This window comes from Diceros bicornis, chromosome 1, assembly GCF_020826845.1.
Source record: "Diceros bicornis minor isolate mBicDic1 chromosome 1, mDicBic1.mat.cur, whole genome shotgun sequence".
Taxonomy (NCBI): Eukaryota; Metazoa; Chordata; class Mammalia; order Perissodactyla; family Rhinocerotidae; genus Diceros; species Diceros bicornis.
Window position 1 is genome coordinate 35,570,895 of NC_080740.1, and position 14,564 is coordinate 35,585,458.

The 14,564-nt window shown below is 48.3% G+C and overlaps 1 protein-coding gene across 3 annotated transcripts in view; it reads right to left on the reverse strand.

The window, feature by feature from the left end:
• Nucleotides 1–14,564, reverse strand: part of MCC (MCC regulator of WNT signaling pathway) — a 399,974-nt gene that overhangs the window by 14,132 nt on the left and 371,278 nt on the right. For all 3 annotated transcript variants that reach the window (XM_058538632.1, XM_058538623.1, XM_058538640.1), the window contains 3 exons: nucleotides 11,978–12,212; nucleotides 6,744–6,950; nucleotides 2,889–2,989 (listed from right to left, as the gene is read on the reverse strand). In XM_058538632.1, the coding sequence (XP_058394615.1) occupies nucleotides 2,889–2,989; nucleotides 6,744–6,950; nucleotides 11,978–12,212 (543 nt within the window). The remainder of the gene's footprint in view (nucleotides 1–2,888; nucleotides 2,990–6,743; nucleotides 6,951–11,977; nucleotides 12,213–14,564) is intronic.

The window sequence follows — 14,564 nt, forward strand, 5'->3', positions numbered from 1 at the left end:
CATACAGATGGGGTTTTATGGCAATACCAGAGCCAATAAACTGCAATAAATGTTCGTGGAAGTGGAGGGAACAAAGTCAGACCAGATGGGAGTTACATAGTAAATGTGTGATTGCATGGAGTCCTGGTTTTGTTCCAAACAGAAGGTTGAGAGAAGACACACTGAAAGCAGGGTTGGGTGGCAAAGGCCTGACTGAGGCTGAAGCCTGTCTAGGTGGCGGGGAGACTAGGCTGGGACAGGGCAGTAGCCTGGAATCAGCGACTGGAATGTCACACGCACCTTCCTTAGGGGTTCTCCTCAAGAAAAGACCACTGTTTAGCCTCTCCTCGCCCCCCCCCACTCTCTCTTTTCAGTCTGGATGCCCAGGCCCACAACTTTGGTGTCTGGAACCATCCTTTTTCAAAGGAGGAATATTTTTGAAAATGCTGGGAAGATTCCTTCAACTCACTTCAACCTCTAGCTTGACAGTGATTTAATACCTTCAAAGAAGGTGTTAGTGTCCACTGGATTTTTAAAAATGAAAACATCCCCAAACCTCAGCCCTCAGGTGCCTATATTATATACCCTCATGAAATGATTATTCCAGTTTCTAAGCTATATTTACAATATAATTATGTTATTTTCCTTTTTGCTGTAGCCCTGTGGGTTCTTTCTTGGCTCCATATATCTGGGTCTTGATTAGAAATCCATGCTAACCAACTTCAGGCTGGTTATTGGAAATCCATCGTGACTGACAGAACAAATGAAATCTCTTTATGTTTAGTCAGCAGAACCTGCATCCTACTTGTGCCAGCGAAGGCCTCTGAGGTTTGGGGAATTTGCAAAATTTAGGGGCTTAGCTTACAGATACAACATCCAAATGGCTCCCAGTTGGAAGCAGGAGTGGATCTGCATCCCATGTTTCTGGCACAGTGTACTCATTAGGATTTGTTGAGGGCATTTTCCTGTGCTGCTTCTCTCTTCCCGCCTCAAGCAAAGCAATTACAATTTAACCACATGGCCAGAGGTGCTGGCAATGTAAAAACAGAGCTATTACAACTTGGAGGAAAGACAAAAAGTGACAGTGAGTAAATCAGGAGGGTAGTGAAGTTCCCCACAAGGCAGTCTTCGATCTACCATCAGCTTGGAGGCCACACTATAAAATAATGGCCTGGCTCGATCAAGACAGCAGACAATAGCCTGCCCCTCCTACCCTAAATCCCCAGAAATGATAGGAAATGTATTTTTGTAAAGTCCCTGAGCATATTAGAAAGCAAGGGGTGCTCTTTCTATAACAGAAATGAGCAATCATAAAAAGGGAAGGGCAGATTTTATTCCTGAAAAAGGAAACCACAACTCAAAATGTACCCCAAAGAGAGCTGCTACAAAAAGAAGAGGTGATTCAGAGGAGCTCCAATCAGAGGTGCTGGCCATCAGGGCAGGAGGGGACCAGACGCCTGGGTCAGAGACGCAGCCTAGAGAGCCGTTGTCGACCAGGAGGAACAGAAAGCTCAGAGGGTGAGCTTGTGAGCCAACACCAAGAAAGAGTCACAAAACTCAACTCTAAAAAGAATTTACATGTGAGGAAACAGAGTTAATACAGCAGACAAAAGAAAAGTTTAGAATAAGTATAATAAATATCCTCAAAGAGATGCAAGAGGATATCATATCATTAAAAGAGATGCTAGATTTCATCACCAAAATAAAAAGCTCAACATATAAGCCAAACACCACAATGCATACAGCTAAGGGATAAATTAGTGATCTGGAAAACTGAGCTGAAGAACCTCTATAGAACTGCATTATCTGATAGATATGGCAGCCACAGCCACGTCAGCCAGCAAGCACTTGAAATCTTGGCTAGTTCGAATTTGAGATGTGATATAAGTGTAAGATATATACCAGATTTTGAAAACATAGTGTAAAAAAAAAAAAAAGCATAAGATGAAAAACTATCTCATTAATATATCTTTTTAAAAATATGATTACATGTTGAAATATTTTGGACACATTGGGTTACATAAAATTTGTTATTAAAGTGAATATCATTTGTTTCTTTTTACTTTTTTAATGTGGCTACTAGAATATTTAAAATTACGAAGGGCCGGCCCCATGGCTTAGCGGTTAAGTGCGCGTGCTCCGCTGCTGGCGGCCCGGGTTCGGATCCCGGGCGCGTACCGACGCACCGCTTCTCCGGCCATGCTGAGGCCGCGTCCCACATACAGCAACTAGAAGGATGTGCAGCTATGACATACAACTATCTACTGGGGCTTTGGGGGGGGGGATAAATAATAATAAAATAAAATTACGTATGTGGTTTGCATTACCCTTCTACTGGACAGCACTGCTCTAGAACAGAGTGCGATGGGGAGAGTATGGAACGTTGAGATATGGAGGACAGAACTAATGAATCAGCATCTGCTTCTCCTTGAAGAAGGAGAGAAAGAAACACTGAAACAATAGAGGAAAAATGTCCAGAACGAAATAAATACATGAGGCCTTCTGATTGGAAAGGGCCAGTGATTCTGAGGGGAAGCATCCCACTAAAGTTGGAAACAAGGTAAAGAAGCCTGTTTTGATTGTCACCGTTTAACACTGTCGGTGTTTAACACCGTTTAACACTGTAGCCAACGCAACAACACAACAAAAAAACAAAGCGAGACATTTTCTATTTGCAGGTGAAATGACTGCTTATACACTCTCCCCGTCACTCCCCTTTCGAAAGGCCAGGCACCAAAAGGGCTTCTCCACACCTGGCCTCCATGGCCTGGGCAAAAGTAGGACATATCGGCACTTCCTCCTTCCTAGGCAGGCCTGTCATGATCCATGAAGAGCAGGCAAGAGAACTTAGAACAAAGCTGTCTCTGCTGGAATAAATCGCTTGTGTGGGTCGTGGGAAGGGTGCTTACCGCCGGATGGCACTGGCGAACTCCGCAGCCAGTTCACTGTCGCTGCATGTGGTCCTTAGTTCAGCCAGGGACAGACCTGGGGAGGCAGCGTCCGCACACTCCTGAGGAGAGCCAACAAGTTCCTGTTAGATCTGGAGCCACGCCTGAGAGCACCTTGGAAGTGCAGGGGGCAGACCGTGGAGGCAGGACAGCAGCTCTGCCCCAGGCATCTTTGACCTTTCACCTTTGGCCAGGGGGTGATGAGCACTCACTTGGAGCCAGGCACTGGTCTGAGGGCTCAACATACATATTCTCTCACTTAATCATCTTGATGACCCTCTGAAGCAGATGCTGTCATTATCCCCATTTTACCAAGGAGAAAACTACGGCACAGAGAAGTGACACTGCCCCAAGTCACCAGCTAGGACACGGTGGAACCAGGATGCAAACCCAGGTCGGCCAGCTCCAGATCAGTGCCCTTCACCACTGGGTTAAGCCTCTCATAATTCACAGAAGACAAGTGGGAAATACATGTGAGGATCCTGGCCCCCCATCCCACTTCTCCTGGGGAGAAAACCAGTCTTCCCTAGATTTAGGAGCTTTACTGGGTTCAGTGTCATCACCTAGAAAGCCCAGGAAAGGAGGAGGAAAACAGGAGTGTCTCAGCATTAGCCAGGAGCTTGACTTCATTGAAACCAAATCCTCTCATTTTACAGATGAGGAAACATAGGAGGCAGAACTCCTGAATCCTAAATGGAGTTACCACTGTGCCTAAAGCAGTCACCACACCTGCTTGGGCACTCCACTTTCTCTGCATAGAGACCGAGGGCAGCAGCTACGCTGCATAATAAAGTGGCCGGGGGAGGCGCTCATCTCAGAATTTGCTCAGCAGACATTTACTGAGGATCTACTACACACCAGGCTTGAGAATAAAAAGTTGTGATCTGTTGCAGGAGATGGAATGTAAACAAAGTTATAACGTGATGAGATGAGAGCTACAAAGAAGTATGAAGCCAGTGCGAGGAGTCTAGATGACAGGAGGGCACAGGGTCTCCCTCAGCCCACTCTGACACAGAAACACCACCACACCCAGGGGGTTCCTCCGCAGCAGCACAGCTAGCATCTGAACACCCCTTCCCTCTGCCATGCCCTCTGCCTGCACAGCTTTCCCTCCCTCCTCTCCATCTAGCGGCCCTGTGGATCCAAGCCCCCATCCACCAGCCCGTGGAATCTGCCGAGATTCCAACACCCTCTTCTCTTTGTATATCAACTCCCATGTGATGTTAGCATTTCATGTCTCCTTAAAGACAGGGACAGCCTTGCCTCACCCAGGGCCTCTCACTGAACATGTTTGGTGATATCTGTTGCATAAAGACAAAACCACAAAGACCTAATGCAACTTGAATGAGATCTGGGACCCAGCTCGTTGGCTGGAGGGCAGTTTTAAAACAAGCACGACACCCACCCTATGGAGCAAGAGTGGACGTCCGGACCCAAATCTGGCTGCCATCTGTTTTTATAAGGCCCACAGGCTAAGAATCATTTTTCTATTTTTAAAATCATGAAAAAAAATCGAAAGACTATTTAGTCACATGTAGGAATTATATGAAATTCAAATTTCAGTGTCCATAAATAAAGTGTTATTAGAAAAGAGCCACGCCCATTTGTGTCTGTGTAATCTCTGCTTTCCCACTACTATGCAGCAACGGCAAAGGCGAGCAGTTGCAGCGGAGTCTGTGTGACCCAAAATCCCCAAAATATTGACTCTCTGGCTCCTTGCAGTTTGCTCCAGCCTGCTTGCCTCATCTACTAACAATTAAGACCAAATGAAGAGCCCAGAAGGGAGAGTCTATTGAAATAGTAAATGGATCTCATATTTCAAAGACAAGATAATCAGTTTACTCTAATTTCATTACCTGAACAACACAAGGTACTCTTATAAAGCTTCTTACTCTAATGTACAAAAAATAAAGTTAAAAAAAACATCTGGCCCTCTCCATCAAAGAGATTTCCGTACTTTGAAGCCATTCCACATAACACAGTGCTTCCCCCAGTGAAAATAAATACCAAGAACTGGGGGAAAATGCTCAGTTCATGGGCCTTCTGGCAAGAACCTGGCAAGGCCATTTCCACCCCACCCTAAGAACACACACAAACACCGGAGCTCTGTCTCCTGGGCTCTGTCCCAGCGTGACTGCTGACCAACCCAAAAGGCCATACAGAGATTTCTGCGGTGTTGGCATGGGACAGAAATCCCCATCTTCCTGAGCCCCAGGTATGAAGCAGCTCTGCGCCGGCTGCTGTCTGCCCTGACTTGCTTCCCCAAGCATCGGCAGATGTTTCACGGTGCACTTGTGCAGTGACCTTTCCGGAGCCCCAGCTGCTGCAGACTCTTCAGCGATTACTCACTGTTCTCGGGATAGCACAGCGGCTCACCTCTCCAGCCAGTGTGTCAATTCTCTTCCCTCTGGGTCTTTCCCTGGGGCCATTCCATCAGCCTAGAGTGAACTTTCTGCTCTGCCCTGGCCCTCTTCATCAGGCTAGCTCCCACTCTCCACTGGGTCTCAGTTCAGAAAACTGTCCCCAGTCTCCAAATCTGGATTCTGTGTGTGGCCTGTGGCCTCCTAACACACTCAGAATTGATCCTTGCACTCAGGACACTGTCAATGTGTTATGATCATCTGTCTGCCCATCACTGTCCCCCACTGGAATTCAAACTCCTGGAACTGCCCCCAGCACCTGGCCAGGACATCTCTTGAATGGATGACTGAAAAGCAGCCGGGGTCTTGGGAGAGCTGGCCCAGCTGGGTGCCATGGCCGTGGCCTCCTTGGCTCCTTAGTGGGTGAGAGGTGGGCCAGGTATAGTGGTGGCCCTTGGTGAAGCATACTTCAGAGTTCCTAACTGTTTAGGGAGTGACAGTTCACTGCCACACGGCATCCACAAGTTGCTTTCTTTGTGGTACACAACTCCCCCAGAAACAGCCCTGCATTCGGGCTGTGAGAAGCCACTCATTAGACAGCAAGTCAGTGCATGCCCATGAGTCCTGGGCCTGAAACAAACCAGGGTGAGGAGAAGCTAGCATTTATTAGGAACAGAAAATACGCAGCACAGAATTTCAATACCCTGGGATGAGGGATATAATTCTTCAGGGTCCAGAGCTTTTTTACTCCAATGCGGTATTTGGAATAATTCTGAGATATAGTATGACAGAATGAGCTTGGATTCTAGGCAACATAAAACTGTGGGCTAATGACAGTCTGAATTTGCAAGACGGTATCACCTGACAGCCCACTTTCTGTGACATCCTGTGTGTAATCCAGGGCTTGCCTTCCTCCTCCTCCGCCTCAGGCTGCTTCCTGCTCCCACCTCGCTGACGGCAGAGATGCCAGCAGAAGTCGAGGAGGCAACACAGACGACAGGAGGAGGGCCCGTTAGCCAAGTTTGGGTTAAATCACAATTCTGCCATTTATAAACTGTATGCCCCCTCATTTCTTTCGAGCCTGATTTTCTTCACATAAATGGGGATAACTATTCCTTCCTCAGAGTTCTGTGATCAACAAATGGTGGCCGCCGTGAGAAACAGGACAGTAACAAGAGGTGAACCAATATCAGACTATCGGACAGTGCAAGGTCACTCCCCTGATAAGACTATGATATGTGGAAATGCTCTCACTGTTACATCAAGTAGGATTTTAAAAAAACGTGGATTTGGTTTCTTGGCACTCAAAATGTCACCGTCTTTTGGATATCTACAATGGCCAGCAGTTCCTACGCAAATAAGGAAACTGAGGCCGCAGAGCAGTGAGGAGCGGTGGTGGTAACTGGGCAGGAAGTGAGGCCCAAGCCCCAGGTGTCCCCGCGCCCGTCAGTCCTACCTTGCCGGACTTGTCTTTGCCGCTGCTGCCGGTGGAGCTGAGGGACCGCACGCGCTGCTCCTTCTGTTCCTCCACCTCGGACTTGAGGTGCTCAATGTGCACCAGGTAGGCCTGCTCCTGGGCCTCCCGAGTGCTCAGCTTCAGCTCCAGGGCCTTCTTCTCTTTCTCCAGGAGGTAGAGCTGGGCCTTCAGCTCGGCCATCTCCTCCTACAGAGCACAGAGCATATGAGGCGCCCACGATGCGCGAGCAGGGCCGACATGGGAAGGCAGGTGAGTGAGAAGGGGACTCGCCTCTATAACCCACGGACCTGCGGTAGAGTTATCACTCGCAGCTGGGGATAAGATGACTGGGAGGAGACGTGACAGCTGTCTCCACACATCTGAAGGAGGAGGTGTGGACAAAGCCATGTGCTTTGTCACTCTATGGACCAGAACTGAGATAAATGGGTAGAAGTTACAGGCAAGCAGTTTTGGTTCACTATGAGGAAAACCTTTCTAACAACTAGAACATTGCCTACCCCCCCGCCAAATCGACACATCTGTCTTGTTGGAAACCAGTTTTCTGGCCTGTGGAGGCTGAGCTCCATCAGCCAAAGAGGTCGTAAAGGAGGGTCATGCATACAAGGCTGAGTCTGACTAGGTGCCTTCCAATTCCCATTTCCTTTTCCATTTTCCATGGCACCAGTCCACATATTTAACCACCCCTGATGGCACTTGGTGCCCTGCAGCTGAGCCAGGCAGGTAGGGAGGGCCCACAGCAATGATATCGCCCCCAGCTCTTGTCTATGTCAGGGGGCCCAGATGAAATCAATAGACACAAAACCCTTCACAGGTGACTACTCATCAGGTAACTTCTCCAAGTATCTTAGAGAACTCAAGTTCGAGTTTTCTGAGGAGAATAAGTGACTCCAGAATGGGACAATGCTATCCTGGGACCAGGAGCCAGATAACAATGAAAATCACCAGCATTTATTGAGCAATAACACTGTTTTAAGTGTTTACATGAACTAACTTATTTAATCCTCCCAATCTGAGGTAGATATTATGAGTACCTCCATTTATAGATGGGAAACTGAGGCACGCAGAGGGAAATCCATCTTCCCCTGGCTACTGGGTAAATTGTGGAGCCACAGTTTGAACCCAGGCTGTCTGGCTCAGAGCCTAGGCTCTTGAAAGTCCCTCCCTTTCAAGGTGAGCCCATACATGACTCCTGACTCCTCAACTCTGCTGGAGGGTGAGTCCACCACCACATGACCATCAGGTCAGTCTCCCCAGCTATCTCTGTGATCTTATTTAAAAGGATTCTTCATAATGCTGAGTCACTGCCTTGAGAGGGATTCACCAAGGTCACTGATTCTAGTCACCCCCAAAGTGACCCTTCTCTGAGGTAATAAGCCATAGGCCTGGTGTGCTCTCCTCGATAAGCCAGACTAGGGGGTGGGGGACTGGATGTTGTTGCCCTCCAACGTGGGGAAATACCTAGAGGGACCCATCATGGCCTGTAATACTCAAGGCTGGGGGGCATTAGACATGGAGACGGCAGTGGGCTCAGTGACTACTCAAGAGAAGATGCCAAACCTTTTCTGAGACATAAAACCAAGATGAAAGGTGTTTCCATACACTGAAGCCTTCTCTTCTATTGCCATTAGAAGCAGGATTCTGAAGGTTCTGGCAACACGGCATAATGAGCTAATGTGGATAATTACACCCAGAACAAACATAAACGCAAGCTTGAAAGAAGGAAAGATGAATTCACGTGTTCCAGAAATGAAGAGGGACCTCCGCCCAAGGGGAAAGGTGAGGTGGCTGTAGTGTTGGCTGACAGAGGCATCAGACCAGCATGGAGGCACTAGGACCTGGGCTTTTAGCACTGATGCAAGGGCAGGGCAGAGAGCCAGAACTGAGACCCCTAGAGGAGCCAGCCCTCAAGTACTAGCTAGAGTAAGAGACTAGAAGACTTCCTTTCTGGCGATGTGCCAAGGAAACTTGTCATCTCAGGCTCTGGGTGGGAAAAGAAAGAAAAGCCTCTTTTGAGGAATCAGAACCTCAAACTTGTGTGAAGCGTAGGTGTGGAACAGGAATCGTAAGCCAAGAATGTAACAAAAACTAGTCCTAAACCTCTGAAACCCACGAGTCCCAACAGATCTAAGCATAGAACCACTGTGTAGGGACATTTACAACCCAGGACCCACGGGACCCCATGGAAACACAATATCCACGGAAGATGAGCTAGTACGCATGTGCTCGCCCCAACACACACACAAAGAAAATGGAAATGAATCACATTGAGAGAGAATCAGCAGATGCAACAAAGTGAGAACCAGCACTTATGAGAACCAGACATAACAAGTGAAAAACTAGCAAATAAATATTTAAAACAATTAAAGGGATAAAGGAAGAGGAGTCATAATGAAAGGAAAGGATATTCAAAAAAATGGGTTTGAAAAGGAACCAAGTTGGTCATCTAGAAATGAAAAGGTGTTTACTAAAGATCACATATAAAAAGTAAAAAACAACAACAGAAAACTCGAGTTTCTCAGCAGTTGTATCCTAGAACAAAATGGAGAAAGCCAACCTAATCTGCTACTAATGGATTTGTTATGCGTGAGCACACATCTTCGTACCCACTGCAAGGGACGCACAGGGAAGGGAGATGACTGTGATGTTTATCCATCAAAAAACTCATAGGAAGGGAACCAAGCCAGAATACCAGCAATGGCTGCCCCTGGATCATGATATTATGTGTTATTTCTCTCCCGTCTTTTTATAATTTCTACTCTTTTAGAAAATTTGTAAGATGTGTCCTATTTTATTTTCAAGTAGCAAAGGAAATATTAGAGCTTTTATGCCACCAAAAATGTCTTTCCTGGTCAGAATAACACTGAATTTACTGCACAACAGATTGCCCTGAATATAAAAAGGAAATCTTCAGTCTTTGGCCAAAGGAAACATAGTGTTTGGAATAAATAATGGAAGGGCAATCTCATAGCTCAGGCCACAGGGTGCAAAGGCCCACAAAGAGGGCTCCCGATTGGGGAAAAAGACACTGTGATTATGGACCCAATGCCGGCTCCTGGGCAATGAGGAGAATCATCCAATGGTGCATGAGGATCCCCTAGAGGGAGCAGAAGTCAGGGTCTGAGCTGAGTGGGTAGGACCGATAAACCAGCTTAGAAACAAAGGGGCGATTCCTGCATCTGCTGCCAATGCCCAGAGTCTTCCCAGGCTTCACCTAGACTCAAGCTTGAGCAGCTACTGAGGGCAATGACGTGCTGAGCAAGTCACCCGAGTGTGTCGGGGATGACCGTTGCTGATGGCTCCTCTCCCCTCTCCCGAGGCGGTGTAATCAGAGATGGGTCTGCTCTTTTTTTCTGAGGACAGTGCTGGTCCCAATAGAAGAGACCAGTTACAAGCACCCTGATGACCCACCCTGGCCTAAAGGACCTGCCTCTGGTTCCTAAACTGATGGTGACCTGGCTTCTGCCCCTGAGAGCCCCTCCCTCACGTCTGAACTCCTGGGAGCCAGGGAGACTGCAGAATCCAAGGCTGTGCAAATCAGGCCTTTGTGCACAGGAGAGCAGAGTTTGGAAAGCAGGCTTGGGAACAGACTCCCAGCCCTGGCTCCCCGCATCAGCAGGCCTGGCAGCAGAGTCCTGTGCGGAGCGGCCCCTGCAAGTTCCCACCTCTGCCATGGGCCTGCTGAGAGCAGGCTGCAGTGACACAGGAGTGACATGCTCCTGGTGGGCGGTTATTGTTTCCAGCCAGACCAGGTGTATGTGATACAATTCACCTCTGACACTAACTTCCCGCAGCTCTCATAGACCCCACAGGTGAAGGGCACAGTTCTCTACAGATGGGCCTCACTTCAGAGGCCCGCCACAGTCTCAGGGGGTCCCCAGGCCACCTCCACCTCTCACCGACTGCCCGCAAATTTAGGGGTTCCCACAACCCCTCAGGATCAATAAATTGCTAGAACAACTTGCAGGACTCAGGAAAGCACTATACTTAGGATTAGAGTTTTAATATAAAGAGTACACATAGGGTGAAGTCTGCAAGAGTCCAGAACACAGATCTTCTGTGCCCTCTTCCCATTGAATTAGGGTGTGTAACTCTACTGGCACATCAGCGTGTTCACCAACCAGGCAGCTTCTCTGAGCTTCAGTGTCCAGAGTTGTTATTGGGGTTTCATGACACAGGCATGACTGATTAAATCATTGACCATACAATGGAACTCAACCTTCAGCCCTCCCCCCAACTCTCTGGAGGTCAAGGAGCTGAAAGTCCCAATGCTCTAATCACATGCTTGGTCCTTTTGGTGAGCAGCCCCCATCTTGAAGCTGTCTGGGGCCCACCATGAGTCACTTCATTAGCATAAAAAAGACATTCCTGTCACTCAGGAAATTCCATAGCTTTTTGAAGCTCTGTGCCAGGAACTTCGAACAAATACCCGATATATTTTTATCATGCCACAGCTGTCTCCTGAGAAAGCACAGAGCAGGTGAAGGCCTAGTGCTTGGCACCCCTGGCCAGAAACATGCAAAGTGCTTCCTGCTGAAGGGATGGCAGTTTAACCACTTCCCAGTGAGGGGCACCAGCTTTCCAAGAAAGCTCCCCCTGCTCTAGAGATGCTAGCAGATAACTCAGCTGGCCTGGCGAACAGCCCAAGATCTTATCAGGAAACACTGACCTGAACAGCACTAGCAAACCTCACAGGAGGGCATTATGATCTGAGCAGGCTCCACACAGCACCAAAGGGACAGGGGTGTTAGGAAACCAGGGCTCTCGTCCAAATTCTGCAACTGGCCTCGCCCTGTTCTCCCCCGCCTCATGTTAACAGCTGCAGCATCAACCCAAGAAGCCCTTGTAAGCATTCTGGAGATTAGGGGTCCTTTCAGATGGACAGAGGCTGCTCCATCCTGCAGAGGTCTGGTCTGGCTTCTCTTGGAGAACAAGGTGTTCCAGAGCTGGGCTGGGACACCCGGAGGCATTCTCCAGAGTTCTACTCACCCCTCCAGGAACATGTCCAGCCCAAGTGAGCCCCAGGCACATTGAAACAGCCCTGTCTATAAATGCAGCTTTGGCTCTCCTCCAAGAGAGAGGCGACTGAACACGAATGAGGTTGATTTCTCATCACCGGCTGAGCTGCTCTCAGAGGGCCTTTTTATACTTCCTCCTGAGCACAGCGGGGTGAATGGAAACACAGTTTGCAAACAGGTCCCCACCCACATGGATACCTTCATGGCCATCAGCTCCTGCATCAACACGGCGTTTTCAAGATCCAGCCGCTGGCTGTCTCCCCGGGGCTTGACGTCGTAGCTGAGGGGATCGATGTGGATGCTTTCCAGCTCCAGCATGGTCAACTTGACTGCAGCCCTGTCATTTTTGAGCTGCTGGATATAATCCTTCAGCCTTTGCTCATCTTCTTTAGTAAACTCGGTATCACAGCTACTGGCCGTGGAGCTGGTTGTGCTGAGAAGACAGACACAAAACACATCACATTTCCAAGTCACTGCTATGGGTCTTCCATCCTCACTCTTCTCCACACCCTGTCTCCCCAGCAGTATTTGAATGGTGGTCCAAAAAGAGCATTCTTCATGGCATGGCAAATTGACACCACTTTTAGGAAAGAAATAAGTGTGAAGAATAAGAGAAATGCTTACACCCTTTAACACAATGTTGTGGACCCCAGAAATGAATTCTAAGGAAATAATTCCACAGAAACAACAAGATATACACATACACATATGTTTCATGGAATATAGGGTTTACGAATTATAGTACATATCAAAAGGAGGGAAATGGTATGGACATTGCAGTATAATTGTGACAATGGTGGAGACATTTTAAGTGAATAAACAGGATGAAAAATAGTATATGTATAATAAAAATAGGTGTACTTGTGAATAGGATCTAAAGGGATATGTTAAGGGAACAAAGTGAAGAACAAAATACCTATGGTGTAATCTATAGGTGTGTGTGTGCACACACTCACATGTGCACACACACGTCCCAGACTGCTGAGAACAGTCCCCTTGGGGTGGGAGCTGGAAGGAGTGGGAGTGAAGGGGGATGCCTTGCACCATGAAAAACACAGGTGCGTGTAACACTGCAATCACACTGAGAAAGCAGCCCCCCCACTCGCCCCCAGGCCTCCACAGCCATTCCTCCCACAGCATGGCTGAATATGAGGTCCACCACAGGACTCAGGCCGGTCCAAGGGGCCCTCGGCCGCCCATGCTGAATGGTGATGGGCAGAGGCTGCCAGACCTAAGGGGAACCCAGGGCTGAACCCCAGGAACTGGGGCATGTGAAGGCTTCTGCAGGACCCAGACCATCATGAAAGGGTGAACACCGCAGGAAAACTGAGGCTCTCAAGAGGGTTCTGGCCTTTTCCAGCCAGTGGGGGTACTGCCCCCACTGGCTCAGATGGAGGCCCACTCCACCTAGTTGGTCCCCGAGCATTTGAGGCCAGCGTGGACCTACAGCATTTTCTCTGGACCTACACTGGAACTGCCTACACTTGACATAGCCCTCATGGAAGTAGCTTTGGAAAGATAGCAGTGTAACAAGCAGGGGCCCATTTAACTCCTGTCAAAACAGGTTAGGCTGGCATTACTGTCTTTGTCATTGTGGATTTGGAAACCGAGGCTCAGAGACATTAGGTGGCTTGCTCAGTCATGAGGCTGGAAACTGGTACAACTGGACTTGGGTCACAGCCTTCTCATTCCACAGCCCTGCTTCCTAAGATTCCCGTCACTAGAAGCTGTGCCAGGAGCAAGAAGTGGTACCCACAGGCTGTTTGGCTTCCACGAGCCCAGGCCTGCCCTCCTCACTGCACACTGGAACAGAGGTAATGGGCCCAGGCCTCCAACCCAGCAGAGGTAATCTCCTTCTGATAACCTAGGTGTGATAAAGGGCCATTCTACTCTTGTACATGACACAATATCAAGAAGACAAGGCTTCTGGGGAGAGCAGGGGGAGAAAAGATGATGGCCTGGAGCTCTGCTGCTCAGCTGGCTGTGCACAGGAGGAAGAGAACATCCTAGGGCTTAGGCTGGTCTTCAAATCAGAGAACTCCTGCTAGGACTAGAAGCTCTTGAGCACCAGAAACTCTCCCCCCACTCCCTTTGCCCCATCAGGACAGGGAGGACATACCTTGGAGATGAAGGGAGCAAGATCAGCCTGACCACACACAACCTCTTCAGACGTTGTGATAGTTAATTTCATGCGTCAGCTGGGCTAGGCTCTGGTGCCCAGTTGCTTGGCCAAAAACCTGTCTAGATGTTGCTATGAAGGTATTTTTTAGATGTAATTAAGATTTAAATCAGTAGACTTTGAGTAAAGCAGATGACCCTCTATAATGTGGGTGGGCTCATCCAATCAGTTGAAAGCCGTAAGAGAAAAGCCTTCCCCAAAAAGAAATTCTGCCTCCAGACGGTCTTCAGACTCAAGACTGCAGCATCAACTTTTCCCTGGGTCTCTAGCCTGCCTGCCTGCTCTGCAGATTTAGGATTTGCTAGCCCCCATAAGCACTTGAGCCAATTCCTTAAAGTCAATCAATCAATCAATCCATCAATCTCTCTCTATACACACACATATCCTATTGGTTCCGTTTCACTGGAGAACTCTGAGACCGAGGTGCTACCTTTACCTGTGACCAGAGCATCTTATACACTTAGTAGATTTAGAGGTAGCACGACTCCGCCTCCCCATGTCTATTTCCTCATCTGTAAATGACAGTAATAACAGAGCCTACTTCATAAGGTTGGGTAAGGATTAAATGTGGTAAATGTAAAGTGTTCAGAATACTGCCCAGCACAC